Consider the following 21,861-nt stretch of genomic DNA (forward strand, 5'->3'; position numbering starts at 1 on the left):
CACTGCTATGTGGCTCCTTGGTTCCATGTCCTTGCCCACCCACCTTCTTTCCATCCCCTTTCAAGTGAAAGGGGATGGAAAGATCCAAGTGGATTTCTTTCAAAATAAATGCCATTAGTGGCAAAAAAAAATGAAGTTCATGCTATGTTAGGACAGGAGACCAGATGTTTCCATCCCCAAAATTATTTATCTTTTATTTATTAATTTTATTTCGAACAGACGGGGAAGACAATCAAAAAATAAAAAAATAAAATGGAATAGAATGAAACAAACTTAAGAAAGTTTGTTTCTTAAGGTAAAACAATAAATAAAAGGTAAATATAAAAGGTAAAACAAATTATTTTGCCCAAGTGACATGCAAATTTTATATTTTCTATTCGAAAAGGAGCAGGTAGAAGATACAATATCTTATGTCCTGCCCCTTTCCTACTTATCATTTTATAATCAGTTAACTGTCAGAACATCAAAAAGAGACAACTTTTTCCACTTTACATGATATCTAAATATGTACAATTAATTAAGCACTATATCATCAAAAGTATTTATAGACTATAAAATGGTCATCTTATAGAACATATTTTGAAATAAGCTCCTTTTAATCAGTTTTTTAAGCTGGTTTATATTTGTACTTTTTTGTTAACAATTTTATTGAGGGATCAGACTTGGACAATGAAACAGCAATACAAATTTGTCCTCGTTTATCCATATGTGAACATAAAATATAAGACAATACGAAAAACAAAACAGAAATGACATCAACAAAAACATTCCCATAGCCTACCCCCTCCTTTTCCCTCTCTTTCCCTAGGACTTATATCTTAACACACCGAGGCTCAAATCCAATCCTCTTCAAATAGAGTTATCAATATATTGCCGAAGGGGTTGCCAAGTTTTATTAAATTGCTTTAAATTATTTGCTAATGAGAACCGTAATCTTTCCAAATGAGAGAGCCTTACCATTTCCTCAAGCCATAACTTAACAGATGGAACTTCTGCTTTTTTCCAAAACATCAACACTAGTTTTTTCCCTATGATAAAGGCATAAGATAATAATTGTTGTTGGCATTTATTAAATTGAAAAAGCTGACCAGAAACTCCAAGTACAATCAGAAGTGGTTCCATCCTCAGCTCTGTATGGAACATATCTGATAAAGTTTTGAATATACCAGACCAAAATGGGGTTAATTTGGTACACAAAGAGTAAGAGTGGAGAAGCATGGCTTCTTCAATATGGCATTTAACGCACAACGGGGATGTTAGGGAAAATTTTATGTAGTTTCACCTTACAGTAATGGAGTCTGTGAATGATTTTAAATTGAATAAGACAGTGTCTGGAGTTAGCAGAGCACTTATGTATATTCTCTAAAGCAGCCTTCCAGAGTTCATCACTTATCTCGGTTCCCAATTCCTGTTCCCAGCCTGTTCTAAGGCCCTGCGTGGACGGCGAGGATCTGAGTAATAACATATTGTAAAACTGGGAGATTAGATGCCCTTCCCCACCACCCAATTTAAAGAGCTCGTCAAATTCAGTAGGTATTATATTCTCTAAAGCACATATGTCAGAGTCAAGGCCCGCGGGCCACATCCGGCCCGCGAGAAGGTTTTTTGCGGCCCCTGGGATGATCTTGATTTATTATTAGAACCGGCCCGCAGACCGCAGCAAGCCGGCACCCCGTCTGAAAAAAAATATCTTCCTTATTTGAACTGTAAGTAGTTCTTTAAATGTTCTGTGAGATGATGTACTTACCCATGTATCCATAACAACCGGAACTTTCAATATCCACCAAGTTATTGCCGAAATATACCGTCTATTAAACGAGTGCCCCCCGGATTAATTACATTCTCTGCAGCTACAGGTGCGAAGTTACCGTATTAACCCGATACTTGCTGGAAAGTGCAACGTCTCCCCTTTCAGAAACCGTTGGAATTTTTCCACTTAGCGCTACGTGTGGCGGAATTACGGTACTGCAAATTTAGATGTGTCGCCGGCGACACATCTAAATTTGCAGTACCGTAATTCGCTGGCGACACATCTAAATGCCTTGACTCTGACATATGTGGATTAATAGATTTTTGCACTTTATTTTATTGTATTTCAATCCAATTATATTTTAAAAATATTTCAGTTGTGTCTGTTGAAAATTAAAGATTACTGACAGAGCCATAAGAAAATATTGCTTTATTTATCTGATCATATTGGAATATATTTGTTAGGTTTTCAGTAGGTTCAATTAGGTTCACTAGACTATATGCGTCATTTAAAAAAATTTCAATGAACATTTGATCAGTCCGGCCCTCGGCTTGTAGCTAAATTTTTTATTTGGCCCTCCGTCCATTTGACTTTGACACCCCTGCTCTAAAGTGTGCGTGTGTTTTTTAACATACGCCCTGACCTGTAGGTATCTGAAATGATTATGTTTATGGAGACCAAATTTGGCCTGAAGTTGAGAGAAAGAGGCAAAATTACCACCCACCAACAGGTCACCAATAGTTCTGATGCCTAACTCTTTCCATTGTATGTAACCTGAATCTAAAGTGGAAGGGACGAATGAGGGATTCTTTGCTATTGGTAATAAGATGGACATAGACTCATTGCCAAATTGGGATTTTATTTGTTTCCAAGTACGTATAATACTGTGGATGATGCAGTTATTGTTATATGTCGAGGTGTCTATAGTTGTTGGTGACACAATAAGAGCACCAATTTCATGAGGACTGCAGTCTTCCTTTTCCATTATGATCCCCTTGCATTGTATAAAATTGCAATCTAGCCACATTGTAATTGTGCGAAGCGCACAAGAGTAATAGTAAAATAAAAAGTTTGGGAGGGCCAGTCCACCCTTTGTTTTTGCCTTGCAAAGGTGAGCTTTACTAATTCGGTGCATTTTATAGTCCCATAGAAATGGAATGATTATAGAGTCAAGTTTCTTAAAAAATTTCTTAGGAATATTTTGAAACGGATAAAGAATCTGAGGGAGAAAGACCATTTTAATTGCATTAATTCTTCCCACCAGGGAAATGGGAAGAGATCTCCAAAACAGAATGTTATTTTGTAGCTTTACCACAAGGGGGGAGAAATTAGCTTCATAAAGTGAATTAAAATCCCTAGTAATCTCTATGCCAAGGTAGGTGAACTTATTACTAACTATTTTAAAAGGCATACTTTCCAAGGTCGAAGAGTCTTTGAGCTTAATTGGCATCAATTCACTTTTAGACCAGTTGATCCTATAACCGGAAAACCTGCCAAAATGAGAGATTATGTCTAGGACAGCTGGTAAAGTACACTGAAGATTGGTTATGAACAAAAGGATATCATCCGCATATAAGGAAATTTTGTTTATAGTCCCTTTAGTAGTGTATCCCTGTACAAGGGGGTTGGCGCGAATTGATTGTGCAAGTGGTTCTAGGGCTAAGGCGAAAAGTAAGGGCGACAGCGAGCAACCCTGTCTGGTACCCCTATATAATTGGAATGCAGGAGATAATGTCTTATTGGTGACAATTCTAGCACAAGGTTTGTGATAAAGGATTTTTAACCATTTTTCGAAGTCCTCACCAAGGTCGTATCTTCTCAGGGTCGCAAAGAGATAGGGCCATTCTATTTGGTCAAAGGCCTTTTCCGCATCAAGGGAAAGGACAGCTAAATCAGAAGTTTCCTCCCTCTGAGAGTAGATCACATTATAAAGACGTCTCAAATTGAAGAAAGAGTGTCTGTTTGGTATAAAACCCGTCTGATCGGGATGAATTAATTTGTCAATTAATAAACTCAACCTATTAGCTAGAATTTTAGCAAGTATTTTTTGATCATAGGTCAGCAGTGATATTGGTCTGTAATTACCCACTTCCTCGGGGTCCTTATCTTTTTTGGGTATTAGTATTACAGTGGCTACTCTCATAGTAGGCGGTAGTATGTTATCTAAGTTTGCTTGGATATTCATTTTTAACAAATATGGTGATAAAAGGTCACTAAATTCTTTATAGAATTCCCCAGGGTATCCATCGGGACCAGGCGATTTCCCATTCTTTAATGCTTTAATAGCAACCTGAATATCTATACAAGAGAGATTTGCATTACGAGAACTCTTGTCTTCTTGAGTTAAGGTTGGGAGATTACAGCTATCTAAAAACTTCTGTATAAGTAAGTCATCTTTTACAGCATTGGAGGAGTACAATGATTCATAAAACTGTTTAAATCTATGATTAATGTCTTTGTGTGAGGTTAAAATTTCCCCATTTTCTGATTTGATTTTGTTAATTGTATGGTCACTTTCCATTTTCCTTAATTGTCTTGCCAATAATTTATTAGGCTTTTCTCCAAATTCAAAATATTTCTGTCGTGTAAAAATAAAAGCTCTAATGATATTATTTGACAATAATTGATTGTATTTATATCTTAGAGAAATAATTTTTTTATGAGTTTCTGTAGAGGGGTGTGTAGCGTTATCCTTGTCCAGACACCTAATTTGTTGCTCTAAATCTACCAACTCTGCTCGGTTCCTTTTCTTCCTTGCTGCTTGAAAGGATATAATACTTCCCCTTAAATAGGCCTTCATAGTTTCCCACAATATTGAAGGAGACGTTCCGGGAAGGTCATTCATTTCAAAGAAAAATGTAATCTGCTCTCTGATAAACTTGCAGAATTCTGGTTCTTTCAACAATTGTGGATCTAATTTCCATGTCCTTTCGGTTTGGCTCAAATTATCTAAATGTAAATCTAAAGAAAGGGGGGCATGATCTGAAATTGCTATATTGTGATATTTTACTTCACTTGTATAGGGTAATAATTTTCCATCCAACATTAGATAATCAATTCGTGTGTACACATTATGAACATTTGAGTGAAATGAATAGGCTCTCCCCTGCGGGTTAAAAATCCTCCAGCTATCGAACAAATTAGAGTTATTTAGATATTCCTTAAGAAAAATACTAGCATTAGAGGCCGCTGCTCTACGTGTTGATGAACGATCTAAGTATGGATCTAATACAAGATTTAGATCCCTTCCAATGATTAGATTAGTTTGCGAAATGTCAGGTATTTGGGCTAAAACATGTTTGTAAAAAAGAGGAGAGTCTATGTTGGGGCCATATATATTAACCAGAGTTATAGGGACAGAATACAATTCTCCAACTAGTATTAAATATCTACCTTCCTTGTCGGATATGGTTGACTTATGGATAAAAGATGTACCTTTCTTGAATAATATTGCCACGCCTCTAGCTCTCACTGCACAAGTAGAATGATAAGCTTGCCCTGTCCACCTGCATCTCAGTTTTATGTGCTCATTCTTGTTAAGGTGGGTTTCCTGATTATGTCGCTAGACATTGTCTTTAAGTGTGCTAATATCTTACCCCTCTTCACAGGATTATTCAAACCTTTAACGTTCCATGTGACCAAAGTGACTTGTCCCCCCTTCTTTGTTTGTGTTACATCAACCTGCATAACTCCGATTAAAATGAGAGAGTATAGAATTCCTCACCAGTGTGATAGAAACGATTAAACATGGTATCTAAGTCCCAGCCCACCCTCTCGAACAAAATACTTACTGTCTTGCCTATACTAAGAAAAACCTGCAAAGTAAGGCACGACCCCTCTAAGGAAGTTATAAAGAAAAAAAAAAGAAAAAAAGGAACGAATAAACAAAAGAATTAAATTAAGAGTAACACTCAAACAACCAAGATACATTAACCTACTAAACTAACAACTTCCCTTACTTTTCACTCTTAATTAGAAGTTGAAAAAGGCTCTGCAAAAATATATCGTTCGAGCACCAACCTGACACCTGAACAGTTGGGAAACGGTCTAAAAAACATGTCAGGTTATATAAGCTGCCTATTTGTAGACATCAGACCACCCTAGATTATCAACGATATTCAAGGCAGCTAATTATTTAAGCAACACCAGAATTCTAAATATTATCTAAACTTAACTGGTTAAGCATCACAGTCCAGGCATTAGGTACCACCAGAACCTGGTCACTCCGCGTCTGCATCAGGTGTCCGCTGCGGGTCGCCTACATCTTCTCTCCCGGCGCCAAAGTGGAGCTCTGGGAATCTCTGGGCTTCTTTTGCATCTGTGAACATTGTTTCTGTTCCTCTGAAAGTCACTCTTAGCTTTGCAGGATATAAAAGTCCATACCGAACTCCCGGCTTGTCCCGAAGAAGTGCTCTGACACCGTTAAATGCAGCTCTGCGTTTTGCTGTCTTGGCGGTGAAGTCAGGAAAGATACGGATCTTCTGTCCCTGGTAGGCGAGGTCTCTCTGAGTCATGGCCTTCCGGAGGATTGTTGTAACGTCGCAGTAATAATGGAGTCTCACCACCAACACCCGAGGGGGTCCTGTGTCGTCTGTGCGCCTTCGTAGCGCTCTATGAGCGCGATCCACCAGCTGCAAATCATCCAGAGTCAGCACTTCTTTCAGGAGCTGCGAGACGAATCAGTTCAATTCCGCACCCTTTTCTGCCCCTTCTTTTAACATTGCAATCCGTATATTTTGACGTCTGGCCCTTCCTTCAAGATCTATGTGTTTTTTCTGTTAGCTGATTCATTTCTGTGCGTAGACGTTTTATCTCCGACTGTAGCGCGGTTACTTCGTCTGCTGACTGTGTGGCCGCTCGCTCGAGCTCAACAATGGATGCGCCATGTTGATCGCTGGATGTTTTCATAACGTGAATGGCGTTTTGAGTCTCGGTCTTAAGGTTGAGGAGTTCTCCTCTGATAGTGGTGGACACTTCTTCGATGCGAGTATCTATTGTCTGGCAAATTTCGAACTTGGTGACTTGTAGTTCTGTGCGAAGAGAGTTTATAGCTTTTAGGATGGTAGCATTAGCCATCGGATAGCTACCTTCAGGCGAGTCCGGGGCGGCAGGGCCTGGCTCTCTCGATTTCTTGTCCTTGTTGGCGGCATGCATCCTTAAATTTGCTTTCATCCTGTCCTGATGCAGTTAAAGTCCGAACTGTTCTTACTCACAACCTGTTATAAGACTGCCCAAATGCCAAGCTAGTGATAAATATATTTAGAAATTTGCAGGAGCTCAAGGGAAACGCTACCTACTTCTCCATCGCTCACTAGCGCCCCCCCTCAACCGTACTTTTTTTTAAACTCACCATTCAATCCATTCCATACATTTACTCCACACACCGATAAACAAAAACTCTTCCTGGTTGTTCTAATACATTGTTTTTTAAAATATCTTCACCTCTTAAATTATAACTCCCTTCTCTGTCACAAAACATTTCCTATATTGGGTGGAAGTTGCTGATTTCTGACCTTAAACATGAATTGTACCGTTTTAAATATTACAAGATCCCAGAATTTCAGTATATTTGATTTAATAAATAACTGGTTTGTGTGTTCCCAATATCCCACTTCATGTAGTATTCACATAGATTTTTTTTTGTATGACATATAATGGCTGTAAATTTGTTTTGTACGTATTCCCCCAAACTCCCACACAATATGTTAGACGTGGTACAATGAGTGTGGTATACAGTATAAACAAAGATTTGTAGTCCAGTACAAAACTAATTGCCCTCAGAACAGCAACAGTTTTGGCTCTTTTAGATTTTACTAGGCCAATCTGTGGTTTCCAGCTAAATTTATCATCTAATATGACACCCAAAAATTTTATTTCATGTACTTGTTGTAAATCAACACTGTCAATATATATTTTAATTGGATTATTTTCTTGTTTTCTATCGTTTCCGAATATCATAAATTTAGTTTTATCTAAATTTAGTGATAATTTATTGTTTTTAAACCAATGTTGTAGTTTTTTCATTTCTGTATTGAACACCTCTGAGAGTTGTTGAATGTTTTCTCCAGTACAGAAAATACTTGTCATCTACAAATATAAGGTTTGATACTTTGACTGTCATTTATATACAAATTGAACAATTTGGGTCCCAACACTGATCCCTGCGGAACCCCACAAGTTGTGTTTAGTAAATCCGACTTCTGAACATCTAATTCTACAAATTGTTTCCTTTCTCCAGTGTAGCTTCTAAGCCAGTTTAATGCCACCCCTCTAATTCCAGACCTTTCCAGTTTTTTTTTAGTAAGATGTCATAATTGACGGTATCGAAGGCTTTTTTGAAATCCAGAAATACACCAATTGCAAATTTCCTTTTATCCATACTGTCTGATTTCTTCTGTTAACGCCATCAGTGCCATTGAAGTTGATCGGTTTTCTTTAAAGCCATACTGACAATCTATCAGAATGTTTTGCTTGTCAATGAAATTATCTAACCTTTTACTAAACACTTTTTCTTGTATTTTTGAAAATTGACAAAGAAGGGACAGGTCTATAATTATTAAAAATATGCTTATCACCAGATTTAAATAGAGGAATAACTTTTGCAACTTTCATTGCATTTGGAAATGTTCCAGTTATGAATGACAAGTTGCAGATGTAAGTCAGTGGGTCTGCAATATCATAAATTATCTTTTTTATAAGTTACATGTTAATTTCATTCCAGTCGATTGATTTTTTTTTATTGTTACATTGATTAAATATTCCCTTAATTTCGATTTTTGTCTGCAGGTTTCAGGTACATAGATGATGCATTTCGTTTTATACAATTTTCCAGAGTATCCCCATCCTTTCTTTTGCATACCTTCCGAAGTTGCAAATTATGGATCTGGTCAGCTGGTCTCTCAACGCAATTGATTAAATTTTTTCCACTGGGAAACCGGGAAAGGGGAACCCTCGTGCCCCGACGGGACATTCTTCGCTAGATATACGATGGATTCCGCATGGAAGTGGAAGACCGTGTGTCTGACGATGCTGCCAGACGAGGATGTTGAAGATGTGTCATAATTGGATTCATAATAGATTTTCTGCTTATTGGAGTTGGCGGATACCTGGCTTATCGGAAATTTCGGAAGATACCGGCAGCAGTTTTGGCAATTTGGAGGCTCCCAGGTACGGTTGATGGGATCTGTAGAGCGATCAACACTCAGTCTGAGATGATACGGGAGCTGAGCCGTAGACGGGGTGCGATCCTGGAACAGGACCGTGGCTGGGCAGCGGATCTCGGACTCAGAATGGATATGGTGTGACCTTGGAGAATGTTGTTCGCTCGGATCAGGCGGAAGACCCTAAATTCGGCTGTTTCGATTTGCCACGGAGAAGCACCAGTGAGACTTTCGAGGCAGGCAGTAAACTGATGTCAGCCTGACCTAAACAAATTTCTGCTATCGGAATCTGGCTACCCGGGCTGGCCTTGGCTGGCCAGCTATCCTCCCCTGGTTGTTATGTCCAACGAAGGCTCTGTTCTGCTGCCCTCCCCTCCCTGGTACATCTGTGGACCTGAACTGTTTACGCTGTGTGTGAACCCGACATCATATTCACAGACAATCACGGACAAATCGCGGGCTTCAGTTAGGGTTCATGGTCTGACACACACATAACTCATATGAGACCCATATGCACGTCACACCTCCTCCTTGTACCCAGCTTGTTTTGTCTATATGCGTTTATATGTGCTTAAGTGCCAAGGTTTTTTTTCTTCATCTCAAGCTCTGCTCTGCAAAGAGCAGAGTGTGAGACAGGCTGTTTTTTTCCCTCCCCTTATCTTTGTTATTTTTCCTATTTCCTCCTGCAAGGGTGGCGGCTGTGAGCCCTCAGCCAACTATCCCCCCATCCTTACTTTTCTGCAAACCTCTTCTAGGATAACATACATGGTCAGATGGTCACTTATGTCATTTATAAGAAGTCCACTTCTCAATTTACTTTCCATGTAATTGGTAAATATATTGTCAATCAGGGTTGAACTGTGTGTTGTTCTACTTGGTTTAGTAATTAGTGGATATAAACCTAAACTATGCATAATATCGATAAAGTTAGATGTACTTTTAAGCTTATTTGGATTCAACATGTCTATTTTAAAGTCTCCACAGATGAAAATGACCTTTTGATAAATGTTAGCAAACAATGTTTCCATGTAATTTGTAAAGACTTCAGTGTCAGATGCTGGTGCTCTGTACACACAGCTGACTGATATTTTTCTGCTTCTCAAACTGGATTTCAATAGTAATGCATTCCATTACATCCTCAACTGACACCGACATATTTTCTACCACCTTATATTTGAGTTCATTATTAATGTACAAAGCTACACCTCCACCATTTTTATTCTTTATGTTTATAGAATTGAACTCATACCCCCTCAGTGGGAAGCCTGCTCCCTTCTCAGAGGTGAGCCAGGTTTCAGATATTATTACACTCATGGACCTTTTTAGTTGATATAAATACTCTTTGATGTTTTCATAGTTGGCATAAAGGCTGCAGCTGTTGAAATGGATAATAGACATTTCTTGATCTCAATTAAAGCATTGGCTATAGTTGTCAGTGTAGTAATTGCACTTGTCATTCAAATAATCAAGGAAATTGTGGTCTGGATCAATATCTGTTTCTATATTCATGTGTATATTTTCAATGTATTACTGGATTTCAGAAAGTTGAGCAGAAGTTGCCTGGTTGTCTTGTTTCACTGATATTTATCCAGCTCTTCAATTTGTCTGATGATCAGTACCTTGGCTTCCTCCGGTGAACCGTTTAATTTGATATAAACCTTGCAGTTTGAGGTCCATGTTGACTGTATTTTCTTTTGTTTTCAGAGAAAACGTGCTCGTCTTGCTATATTTGCGTTCATTTTTGTAAGATGCTCATTTATATAAACATTTGATCCGTTTAATTTCCTCCCTTGTTTTAGGAGTTCATTTTTATCTTTCCTGTTTGTAAACCTCATTACAATGGCAGGTTTAACTACTTTGTTTTTTTGTGGAAGAGGATGACAAGCTTCAATGCCATTATTATCAGTGATGATGCCCTTTTTACTGAAAAATGTTATTACCCGTTTTTCAAATATCCTTGATCTTCATCCCTTTCTTCAGTGCTATTTGCCTCTGTCACGGCCCGGGTATATGATCGTGGCTTTGTTTCCAACCCACTAATTACAACATCATTCATTCGACTGTATTGTTCTAAGTCAGCCACACGATGGTCCAGGAAGGCTTGTCTTTCTCTACATTCTGTCTCTTCAATTTTTTAACCTCCCCCATTAAGTTCATAATATATTTTTGCTATCTCATCAGACATAAAATCCAAGGATTTCTTTATCTCTTCAAACTCTTCCTCTGTCATGGATCGTTCGTATTTCTTTTCGACATTTCCGTTTAATCTGAACAAGTTGATGGTCAGGCGTTGCAGGTCCAGCTCAGGTGTTGTCGCAGCAGCTCAGGTGTTGAGCATAGAATCACATATTTAAATCTAAACTATGTTACAGAGAGTAAACACAATTAAATACAATATGTACACTTAATGATATTGTATTAGCAATTAGGTAATGCATTCAGCAAGTACTTTTACTTTTAATACTTAAGTATTTTTAAAAGCCAATACTTTTTTACTTTTACTCAAGTAACAATGTTAATGTGGTACTTTGACTTTTACGTGAGTACATTTTTGTCTGTGTATTTGTACTTTTACTTAAGTAAATTTTTTGAGTACTTTCTCCACTGCTGATTAGGTGGTGAAATAAATCTGTGGCTCAACCTTTTGTGGCAATAGTTTGATAACGTGTTTCGCAAATTACCTCATTTTGTTCGACATCCTCCATATAAAATCCAAACCACTGCCAAATTATTGATCCAGCGGTGTTTCTCTTCGGAACTAGACTAGTTCATTTGATTCCTCTTCAGTTATTGTCTCGTTCACGGCTCGCCTCAAACTCCCTCTGTCACCATGTTGTTCGGTTTTCTCCGCGCAGCGTGATCGGTAGAAAATTTCCGGGTTGGGAGGGGCAAGGGACAAGTGATGCATTCATAGGGTGTCGGATAAACCATACTCGCAGTGAATTTGACGGCGAAAGTTTATCATTTGAACGATAATTTATACTCGATGGTTGCGATATAGCCATTTTAACTATCGTAAATTGAAAATTTCGGGATACATCGAATATAACTCGATATATCCTCCAGCCCTACTCTGAACCATCTTTTTCTTTTTCTCTTGAAACTCAAACAGAGAGTCTGTTCTCCTGGGCTTTTGAGGTATAAGTAAATGAAGCTCTTGGTCCATTTTAATAGATAGCTTCACAAATGTTGTATCATGAGCTGTTATGCTAAGTGTCCTCATCTGTGGTGCACACATATATGAAAAGTATTTTTATCTTTTATGATTTTTTATTTTAATTTTTTTTTTGTAGACTGGATAGAGTCTGAGAGCAAATGGGGAAGGAGCATTGGTGTAACTAGGGAGGTTGTGGATTGAAAGTTATTTTGTCCAAATGTACTGCTTCATTTTTTGACATTGGGCCACTGAAAGAAAGAAGCCATTACTCCAGAAGCAACATAAAACATGGCCTATAATGATGTATGATGTATCTCAGATGCATCAGTTCTGTCAGCGGGAATGATCCAGAATTCCAGCAAGCTGTTCTGAGAAGCTTCTGCAAGGAAAACTTTTGTCAGAACTATTACCGTTTATAAGAGAGTTCTACAGAAAATTAAGGTAACTTTAAGACTAACTAAAGTTACTAAGACCTCAAAATATTTTCATAAATCCTGTTATTGTTCATCACTTGCTATCTTAGCACCTCCTTACTAACGTGGTTGGGATGTTTCTCTGTTTGAAGGGATTTCTTTTCTGTTCATAAAAAGACTGAGATGGTCAGTTCTCTCTGCAGCTTTAACTGTCTGACTGGAGGAGTAAAAAAAAAAGAAATCTAAGATCAGTAAACCCTTGCTTACTGTAACAGTTTGCAAGGATTTGGAGTTTTATGTTAATCATAACTAGTGTACACTGATTGGCCAATCAATTGATTGTCCCGGATTTTCTTAATTTTTGGTAAACAGTGATCGGCCGGTCTTATCTACTAAACAAAGGTTTGAAAATCAGCCCCCCGACCACCAGGTTACCTCTACACTGGACGGTTAGCAGTCACCCTACTGTTGCCAACTTAGCAACTTTGATGATGTATATAAAAATATTGGTATCAGCCAAAGTGGAAATCTTCAGGTTTCAGTGATTAAAGATCTTTGGATCCGCCAGAAACTACAATCAGTGCACCTCTAGTCGTAAGAGCTTCATAGAACCATGACCCAAACTAGTTTTTGTTGGTTTCTTCGTGATGAAATTAGCCACCATGTTGCTTTTAAGAAAACTAACAGACATGTCTTAAAAACAAAAACGCATAACTTGTTTGTTGTTCCATTTAGGTAACAAGGGCGTTTTCTTTCACTAAGACCCCCAAGCGTGTCCTCCAGAGGGCCTTCTTGGCTAACACCACTCCAGATGAGAAAAGTCAGAGGCTGAGCTGTGAGAACCGGGTCTGCAGCAGCTCAACGTTGACTGTAAGTCTAATTTATTTTTATTAGTCTGTCGTAGAGATGGCCTTGCTACTGACAGACTTTGTGCACGTGGCATTCTTTTTATTTAAAATATTTGTCATGTTTGAACATGAACACAGTGCTGATGTGATTTCTGTTCTGACTAAATAGGGACCAATCTGTGGCTTTGTTTTTGCTGGGCTTGCCTAAAATCTTAGAGATCAAAATAATATGGTGAGTTGTTCCTCTTCATGGAACTGATTACAAAGTAAATATTTATTCTTAGTTATTAGTGTGTTAGTTACCTTTTAAGCAAATCAAGTGGTTTCCTAACATTGGGACTTTGTTCCTTAAACCAGATTGCTGCTCTTGATTCATGAGAATGGATCTCTGCTTTTTGTGTTGTTGCTACAAGAGGCTGTCTGCTGTGTTTTGGTTTTTGCTATATTTCCTGTGTGTACATATGAGAAGATGAAACCTAATGAATCAAACTTCATACAAACTGAGACGGTCATTCCTCCTGAACAGTTTTTTCCTACTGATGGTAATGGACCCTGTGTCTCTCCATTTCCACTCTCGAGGAGCTGGGTTTTCTCAACAGTGAATGTGGATTGGTTCTCCTCTGATAAACTATTCCAAAACAATGTTTCTTTGGATTCTCTAATTCACACAGTTGTTTCTAAATCCAAATGATGGCCTGAAGTAGGAACAGGATAGTGGCACATCATCACTTAGGATTCTACAACATTGTTTCAACACTTTTCTGATGCTCTTTCTGTCAGTAATATGTTAACAGCAGTTTGTCGCCCTCCTTGAGCATCATGTCTAATCAGTCTACTTTTATTGGATAGCTCAACAGAAAGGGAACACACCCAGCTGCTCTGCTACCATACAGGCACAAAGCAGCTGATGGCAAACATCATGATGTCTAAACCACCTTAATTAGTTTTACTTCTGCTGTTAAAAGATATATTTTTGTTGTTTTTGTTTTTTATTTGGAACTGTCCGTGAAACAACCTTTAGGGAACATAATCCTGCCTCCCACTCAAAGTATTAGAGCAGTACTAAAATTCACTAGAAATCCTACAAAATAATGAAGCTCAAACCTCCTCGGGGTCTGACAGAACAGTGGCACTTTGACGAGATGCTATACCTTCAGCAAACTCCCTCTGTAGCTTTCAAGTAATCACAAAAACAGATCTTTAACAGTAGCAGAACATATAAAATATATATACTGCTCAAAAAAATAAAGGGAACATTTCACTTTAATTTGTGACTCCAAATCCAGGCCTCCATTGGTTGATAAATTTGATTTCCATTGATGATTTTTGTGTGATTTTGTTGTCAGCACATTCAACTTTGTACAGAACAAAGTATTCAATGAGAATATTTCATTCATTCAGATGTAGGATGTGTTATTTGAGTGTTCCCTTTATTTTTTTGAGCAGTGTACTTTCACCATATATTTTTGTCCAAGAATGTCTCTTTTTAAAGACGTTTAAAAAGAAAAATGCATAGTTGTTTAAATATCTTTGCATTTTACTACTTTATGTTTTTTTTATATCGTCAGTTATACATTTTCTCTTGTTGTATAGCAAAAGGTATCAATGTGTCATGAAGGCCAGGGCTTAACCTGAAATGTTCTCTTGCTTTGGTAGTGCCTTATTGGATAACAACATAACTACAGCTGGACTACATAAGTCAAGACTTACAAAAATGAACTAAATCAGACTAAGATATGTCAGAGGCTGCTTAGCTTATCTATGCTGGTAGACAATCTCTTTTCCCCCTTGTCTGAGGTGGCGCTACACCAAGAACAACTTCAGGAACTGACAAGAAGACCTCTGAAGAAGACACTGGAAAAGTGAGATTGTAGCAGTTGTAGGATTTCTCTTTTGTTTTTGACTAAAGACCACGAGCCGTTTCTCCTGCTAGTTCTAAACACACATGTTTGTTATGGTTTTATTTACCCAGAATGCCCTGCAGTGTAGTCTATTTCCTGCTTTTGGAGCGGTCTCTGATTGACTTGGCATTCACATATGCTTTTGAACCGCACCATAGTTTATTTCAACTGAATCAAGACCTAGGTAGAATGAACCCTTAGATTTGGAAGATTTACATACAACTATTGATTTTGTGACTTGACGTTAGGTTGCACTACAGGGGAAGTCGGTAGAGAGAGTGATGTTTTGGTCAGGTAATTCATGTAAAATATTTTTTGACACCCATCTGAAGCGATAAAATCCCTCATGGACCATGTTTGTATGAACACCTGTTCATTTGACAGAGAGAGACACTCAGGCCATTGGGACATCAGTGATGGCAGGGAGATGCTCACAACACATTGAAAGCTGATAGACTGCAGCAGCAGACCCTACTGACTAACACGCTTGTCAGTTTGGAGTCGGTGCAGCCCTAGTTTGGGGGAATGTTTCCAACACTTGGTTGAGTCTATGGCACAAATAAAGAGAATCTCATGAGGTGTCCAGTGAGCACAATTCCTTTATCAACTCTGGTGATTCCCAGTACCAGAGGTGTTTTTATAGTCGGGTAATGTTTCCCTTTAACACAAGTTTTCTGAAACACTGATGGATGTTTAGCTCCTCTCAATTTCTCCAGTTCTGCTCAGCTGTGAGTATGGGGAAGTTGAGATGAAACAAAAGAAGTCCTCACCTGGTGTTTTGGGGTATGAAAAGATCTCCTTGGTGTGGGACGACATGCAGGATCCTGTTAGATCCAGTATAGTCTGTACTTGCAGATCAGGAAGATTTGCAGCACAGTTGGGACAAAATCAATATTAGAAAGATGTTATTGAACGCGTCTGGTGTGTTTACTTGCTGTATCTTAAAGCTTGATTCCATGAAGCCCCTGCCCTGAAGCTGTTCATGAAAGGTGAACAGTTTTGCAAAGATGAGCTTGTTTGGAAGGAAACAAGCTCAACTATCTGAAAGATACAAAATATTACTATCAAACTATATATTGAAAACTCTTTAAAGATGTATATTTTACAATTGAAATGTTTTGTTGGATTTGAATGGTTTTCACTAATTTCTCTTTTTGATGTTGTGGCTGCTCCTTTCATGTCCCAACCTGTTCTCCATTGTCTTTCTTCTCTTGAGCACCTCAGATGCCCCGTTCTGCTTCCACGTTCAGTCTGAACGAATCTACCACAAACAGTGCTGTGGTTCAGCGCTCTAACTCTTTGGATCATGCCCCTGTCAAACCTAGAATCCCTGTTTGTATCCGTAGCCCCTGCACTCCAGCCAAAATACACTCCTCCTACAGCGCATCAGACTCCTCTGGTGGTCCTGAACTCAAATACAGCTCTGTCATCCAAGAATACAAGTCGACCTCTTATTCTGTACCAATGATTCAACCCAAGTCGATCCCACAGAAATCCATCTTCACACAAGCTGGTCATGGCTCCCCTCATCTTAAAAATATCCAACCACAGTCTGGCCAGGATCTGGCCAGACATCTTGCCTCTGGAGGTTTTCAGCCAAGAAGCCCAGGTCCTCAGCCTGTTGCCTTGAAAACCAGGACCTTTTCTGAGTCATGCCTGGATCCTCAAGTGGAGCCACAGTCTGCTGTACTGTCCAGTCCTCGCAGAGAGATGCTGATCTAAACCGCCGCTGATGTTATTCCTGCAGTCCCATGTGAGCAAAGTTTACCTGTCGTCTGGCCTCCTCTAAGGGTTCACCAATACTGGTTCTAATGTAGTATTCAACTTCACTCAGTGGTGTGTTCTGTTTGACACTAACAAAACAAATGGCACTGGTGATATCTTAGACCAAGATCAACTCCTTAGAAGCTAAGACCCTGCATCAGTAAGAGTTCAGAACAAGGATCTCCTCAGCTACACAAAATCTTCAAAGGATGTCTCTGAAAACTGGCAGAGATTATAAGGGTTGATTTGGACAAATGTTTCCAACGAATCAGTCTGGGCATCTAACTAGTGGTGGTGGTAATAATCACAACATGTTTGTAAAGCTTAGTTGAATACAAAAATGGGATTAACCACTTTTAAAGCTTGGACAAAACTTTACATTGACAGTTTTTTTTTTCCAACACCTACATCATGGTGACAAAGCTCTTCAAGTCAAACTAGTGCATTTTCCTTTTTTGTGCACCTTTAAGAGTATTGTAACATTACTACAACAGATGTTCCTGAAGAATTAGGATTGAAGTCATCTTTTAATTTCTTAAGCATGTTTCTTCTAAATGGAAGGAACATTAACACTGGAGTGGCCCAGCCAGAGTCGTGACTTTAATCTTCTACAGAATCTAAAGATTAGGGGAATGACTGGGGGGCCTTCCAGAGGTAAAACATCCTTTGTTTTATCTTTTGAAAGTGCTGGTCTAATTTTTTTTTATTGGAATTAAATTTCCTGATTGACTGGAAATCATTTTAAAGTTATAATGGCCAGGCATGAAGAACTTTGGTCTTTACCAATTAGGAATAGAGTAACTTTAGAAAATATAGAAATTCCTTACTTCAGGGATCATTTGCATTCTGCTTTATCAAGCTTATGTATGTTTATGTATGTCCCTTTCCATCTATCCAGCCGTCTGCTTTTTCAGTCCTTTCTTCTTTCCTGGCATTGTTGTAGGACGTCTGATATAAAAGGAATGTGAACTTTCAAATTGATATTATAAAAAATCTGCAAAAAAATGGAAACTTGAATCTGAAATAGATGTGAATTTAAGACATTTGAAAAACACGGAGATACTTGGACGACTGAACTTTGTTTCTGCATACTGTTGAGTTGATGTAGAAGGAATTGGTTAGTTGTGTTTCTCTCTACATTGCTTCTTGTTTCTCTTTTGAAATGACAAATAACACTGCCAGAGGCCACCAGAGTAGCACATTAATAGGTTAAAATCAGAGGTGGGCGGGTCAATCCAAAATATGAATATCGATACCAAGTCAGTATAAGATTGATATGTTAGATTCAGATTCCCTCTTGAAGTTTCATAGGTTCCAAACTCTACCTCATAGATTTGTATTTGCTCTCAAATAGGAACGTGCAATATATATGATATATGGTAGAAACAATAGAAATTTGACATACGAAAGAGATCTGCAGTCTACTAGTCAACCGCGGTAATGCTTGTTGATATAACTGGCCGGCATCAATACAGAGCAAGTGGGAAGCAGTGTGGCTGAGAGCGCAAAGGAAGAGCTTGTTAAGGGCTGGTGCAAATGCATAAATTATCTGGTCCTAGTTCGAGTTTATCCTTTGGTGGTCTTGGTCCAGCTCTTAGAAGGAGCACTGTCCAGGTCAGACAGTAAGGACACGGGGGTTAAATGCGCAGGTGAAGTAAGTGTGAAATCGCTGGGACGTGCACAAGGTAAAGCGTCTCTTAACCCTCCTTAGCGCAATACTCTGTAGCAGCACGGCACATATCACGGCCGGACAGTGAGGAAACACCTTGGAGTGGGGTGACGGTCTGTTTGAACAAAGTAATTCATAGAAATACAAAAAAACACACCTACTGTAAAACACAACAAGTATTCGTAGTGGCAATACTGATCCTATATTTATTTATTGGATCAATACCTGAATATGCAGTATTACACTCCTCTAGCAAAAATTATTACATACAAGTCCCACTATCAGATTTCAAAGAACTGAACTCCTATTCTTTGCAAATGACTCATTTTAATAACCTAAATCTATTAGCAGCAAATATGGGAAAAAACATTAGATTTCTATTTCTTTTTGTCCACGTTCCTATTAATGAGGGTTTTTTTTTTGTTTTTGTTTGTTTGTTTGTTTGAAGGCGCACCACTCCCCCTCCATGGTCAACCTGCCAACCATGTTTGAGAGGAAGTACCACACATTCTCCCGGTCATCCACCCATCTCTTCTGATATGTCACTGGTTGGTGAACCAGCTTCCTCCACCACCAAGATAAACTCAGAAAATGTGTTTTCTGGTTAAATCAGCAGTAGTCTCAGGGCCAACTCCTCCATATTTCCACTCTGAAGCTCTGAACAGTCTTTCCACATGCAGGAAATGTGACAGTATTTTGGAGAAGGAATCTGCAGAAAGGACATACTGATATTTGCCAGTATCAGAATTGTCCTGTTTCCATAGCAGAATGAAGATGATGCACCAGTTGTTCTTCATCCTGATGCAGGTTCTGAAGCCCAGCCCATGGATGTGGCTGGTATTATGAACTCCTAGCGAAATGGCACGTTGTCATACTGAGGTTCACTGCACACTGAAAAAAGCAATTTTGCTGATGTCCTGCATTAACAAGGACCACTTCTGTTCATCTGATTGGTCAGTTCACAGGTTGTTGACACGCTGCTGTTAAATATCTTCCATGACTAGCATTACTTGCTTTGTTTGTTGACACATTGAGAGTAGCTGTAGAGCAAGAGTACATATTAGTTCATCTGTCCCTCATTGTCTCTGGACTCTAACATGTTTGCTAATGTGATTGTAATTTCAAAGATGAGGCTTTTTTTAACCAATCAATGTTCAGCTCTTCCTGTAATAACATAGTTTAATTTTTCTCTCACTGACTTAAATCCCTTTAATATTAGACAAATGTCTAAACTGACATGTTTTTAGTGGGAAGAGGTGTTTTGTATACCCATTATTGTCTGCATTGTGTGTGCATAGGGGTGTTGTATCGGTGTACATATTTATTTTTTCATGAATAGTTAGACTGTGGCCAATCTTTTTACTGCTATTTATGTTCATTCTGATTTTGTCTGTCATTATGTTTTACTGTTTGTCACTTGTTATTTTATCTCTTTATTAAATGCACTTAAACTTGGCTATGTATATGTCTTTTATAAACAAACTGTAAAAAATACTCAATTTTAATTTGTTGCTTGGTGACTAAATATGGCAAGTCAGTGGCGTTCAAATAATTCTTTGTTGGAAAAATGTTTTTAAATGTATATAAGTGCTGAAATTTTAAATGAGTTATTTAAATAATGGAAAACATTTAAATGAACCTCCACTTCACCTAAAGCAGTGTTTCTCAATCTTTTTTGGACCAGCGCCCCCCTTTCCATTATCCAGGTCCTTCACTGCCCCCATCAAAGAAAAATGTAGGCTACTTGCACTGAATATTATTTTATGATTAATATTACTATCATTATTGGTGCTGTCTTGATTTGTATTGTTGTTTCAGAGTTTACCATCAAAAATCCTTAAAAGAAAAACACATTACTGAATTATTACATTCCCAAAGAACAAAAGAGCCATTGGAGTAAAAATCATTTCTAAAGGTGTCTAAGAAAAATACAAATGACATTCAACTTGAAATCGGTAGGCCTATAAGAGTGGGGGGGAAATCTTATTTTGTGCCATTTTCTGATGTTAGTTGCTAAATTTAGCACAAAATTGCCAGATAAGTTGCATAGCAATAGGAATTTAAACTTTGAACTATTTGCAAAAAGACTGAATTCTGTAACATTAATAGTTTTATCAATCATAACTGGTCTTCTCTTCAGTGTTTCTGTCAGGTTCTGGTGGTGCAACTCTGTGCTGCTTTCAGGAGAATGGCACATCAGAGTATCATCTATAAAATTTCACCCACATGGCATTTACTGTGTAAACCAGACATTTCAGTGGAAAAACTAAAGTTCCAGATCCTTTTAAAGCAATAGAAATATGAGAACCACGGATGATATTTTTCAACAGACCTGTCTATAGTTTTACTGTACAGAAATTACAAAGAACAAAGCTTGTTTTTAATCAAATCCTAATGAGTCAAATTTAAAGTATTATGGAGTCACTTAACAGCATCATGACATTAACACTGACATGAAAAATATTGAATATATAAAATAAAATCTAATTAGCTCGCCGAAGGGGGTAAAAAAAATGTTTAAAAAAAAAAAGACGTGCACGTTGCGCATTGATGTGCGCATGCGCGTTACTACAAGGTAGGCTGGATTTAAGGGTAGCACAGATAAACGGAACACCTGTTCATAGAATGGAGCAACAAACTAGATGTGAATCGGGGCATAAAAACAGAATCTGACGCCGATTCATACTGAACACTGAAAGAGCTCATAGTGGCAGATCAGGTGAAACTCATGATGAGGCTATGAAGCGCAGCAGTGAGTGAAGAGCGTCAGTAAAAATGGGAATCAAATTAACAACCAGTGATGGCAAAGTAGCTTTAATCCGATTACTGATTACTCCTTGAAAAGGTAACTGATTACTGATAACTTGATTTGGAAGGTATTGTTAATCCACAGTACTCAGCCCCAGCTCTCCGTCTCTCTGGTCCGAAAAGCCTCTAATCCCAGAGTATAACCGCAAATAAGAATTTAGAGAACTTTTGTTTAAACTGGGGGCGAGAAAGATTCGTCTAAGCTCTAACTACCTTCATCCAGACGTTATGACCCGCTTCAGTTCATGATTCAGACATCGGAGTAACCCCGCCGGTGTCCGAGCTCATAAACCACATCTGTTAACGGTAGCTCCTTCCCTGTAATTAACGTGCACTTGTTACCGGCTTAGATAATTTTAGTGACTAGGAATAAGTCCCAGGGACATTATTT

General features: G+C 38.3%; 1 protein-coding gene and 1 pseudogene across 3 annotated transcripts in view; one reads left to right on the forward strand and one right to left on the reverse strand.

Annotated features, from left to right (window-relative positions):
• ect2 (epithelial cell transforming 2) overlaps positions 1–20,117 on the forward strand; it is a 61,167-nt gene extending 41,050 nt beyond the window's left edge. For 2 of the 3 annotated variants that reach the window (XM_088005106.1, XM_088005104.1), the window contains 3 exons: positions 13,216–13,350; positions 16,454–16,982; positions 19,111–20,117. In XM_088005106.1, coding sequence (XP_087861232.1) covers positions 13,216–13,350; positions 16,454–16,951 — 633 coding nt within the window. In that variant the 3' untranslated portion in view covers positions 16,952–16,982; positions 19,111–20,117. The remainder of the gene's footprint in view (positions 1–13,215; positions 13,351–16,453; positions 16,983–19,110) is intronic. The other variant, XM_088005105.1, reaches the window with a different exon arrangement.
• LOC148159998 (uncharacterized) lies at positions 10,485–11,841 on the reverse strand (annotated as a pseudogene).
• Positions 20,118–21,861: the final 1,744 nt, after the last annotated feature.

This window comes from Poecilia mexicana, unplaced genomic scaffold, assembly GCF_051168715.1.
Source record: "Poecilia mexicana isolate PSO_F unplaced genomic scaffold, ASM5116871v1 scaffold_4, whole genome shotgun sequence".
In the NCBI taxonomy this organism is placed as follows: Eukaryota; Metazoa; Chordata; class Actinopteri; order Cyprinodontiformes; family Poeciliidae; genus Poecilia; species Poecilia mexicana.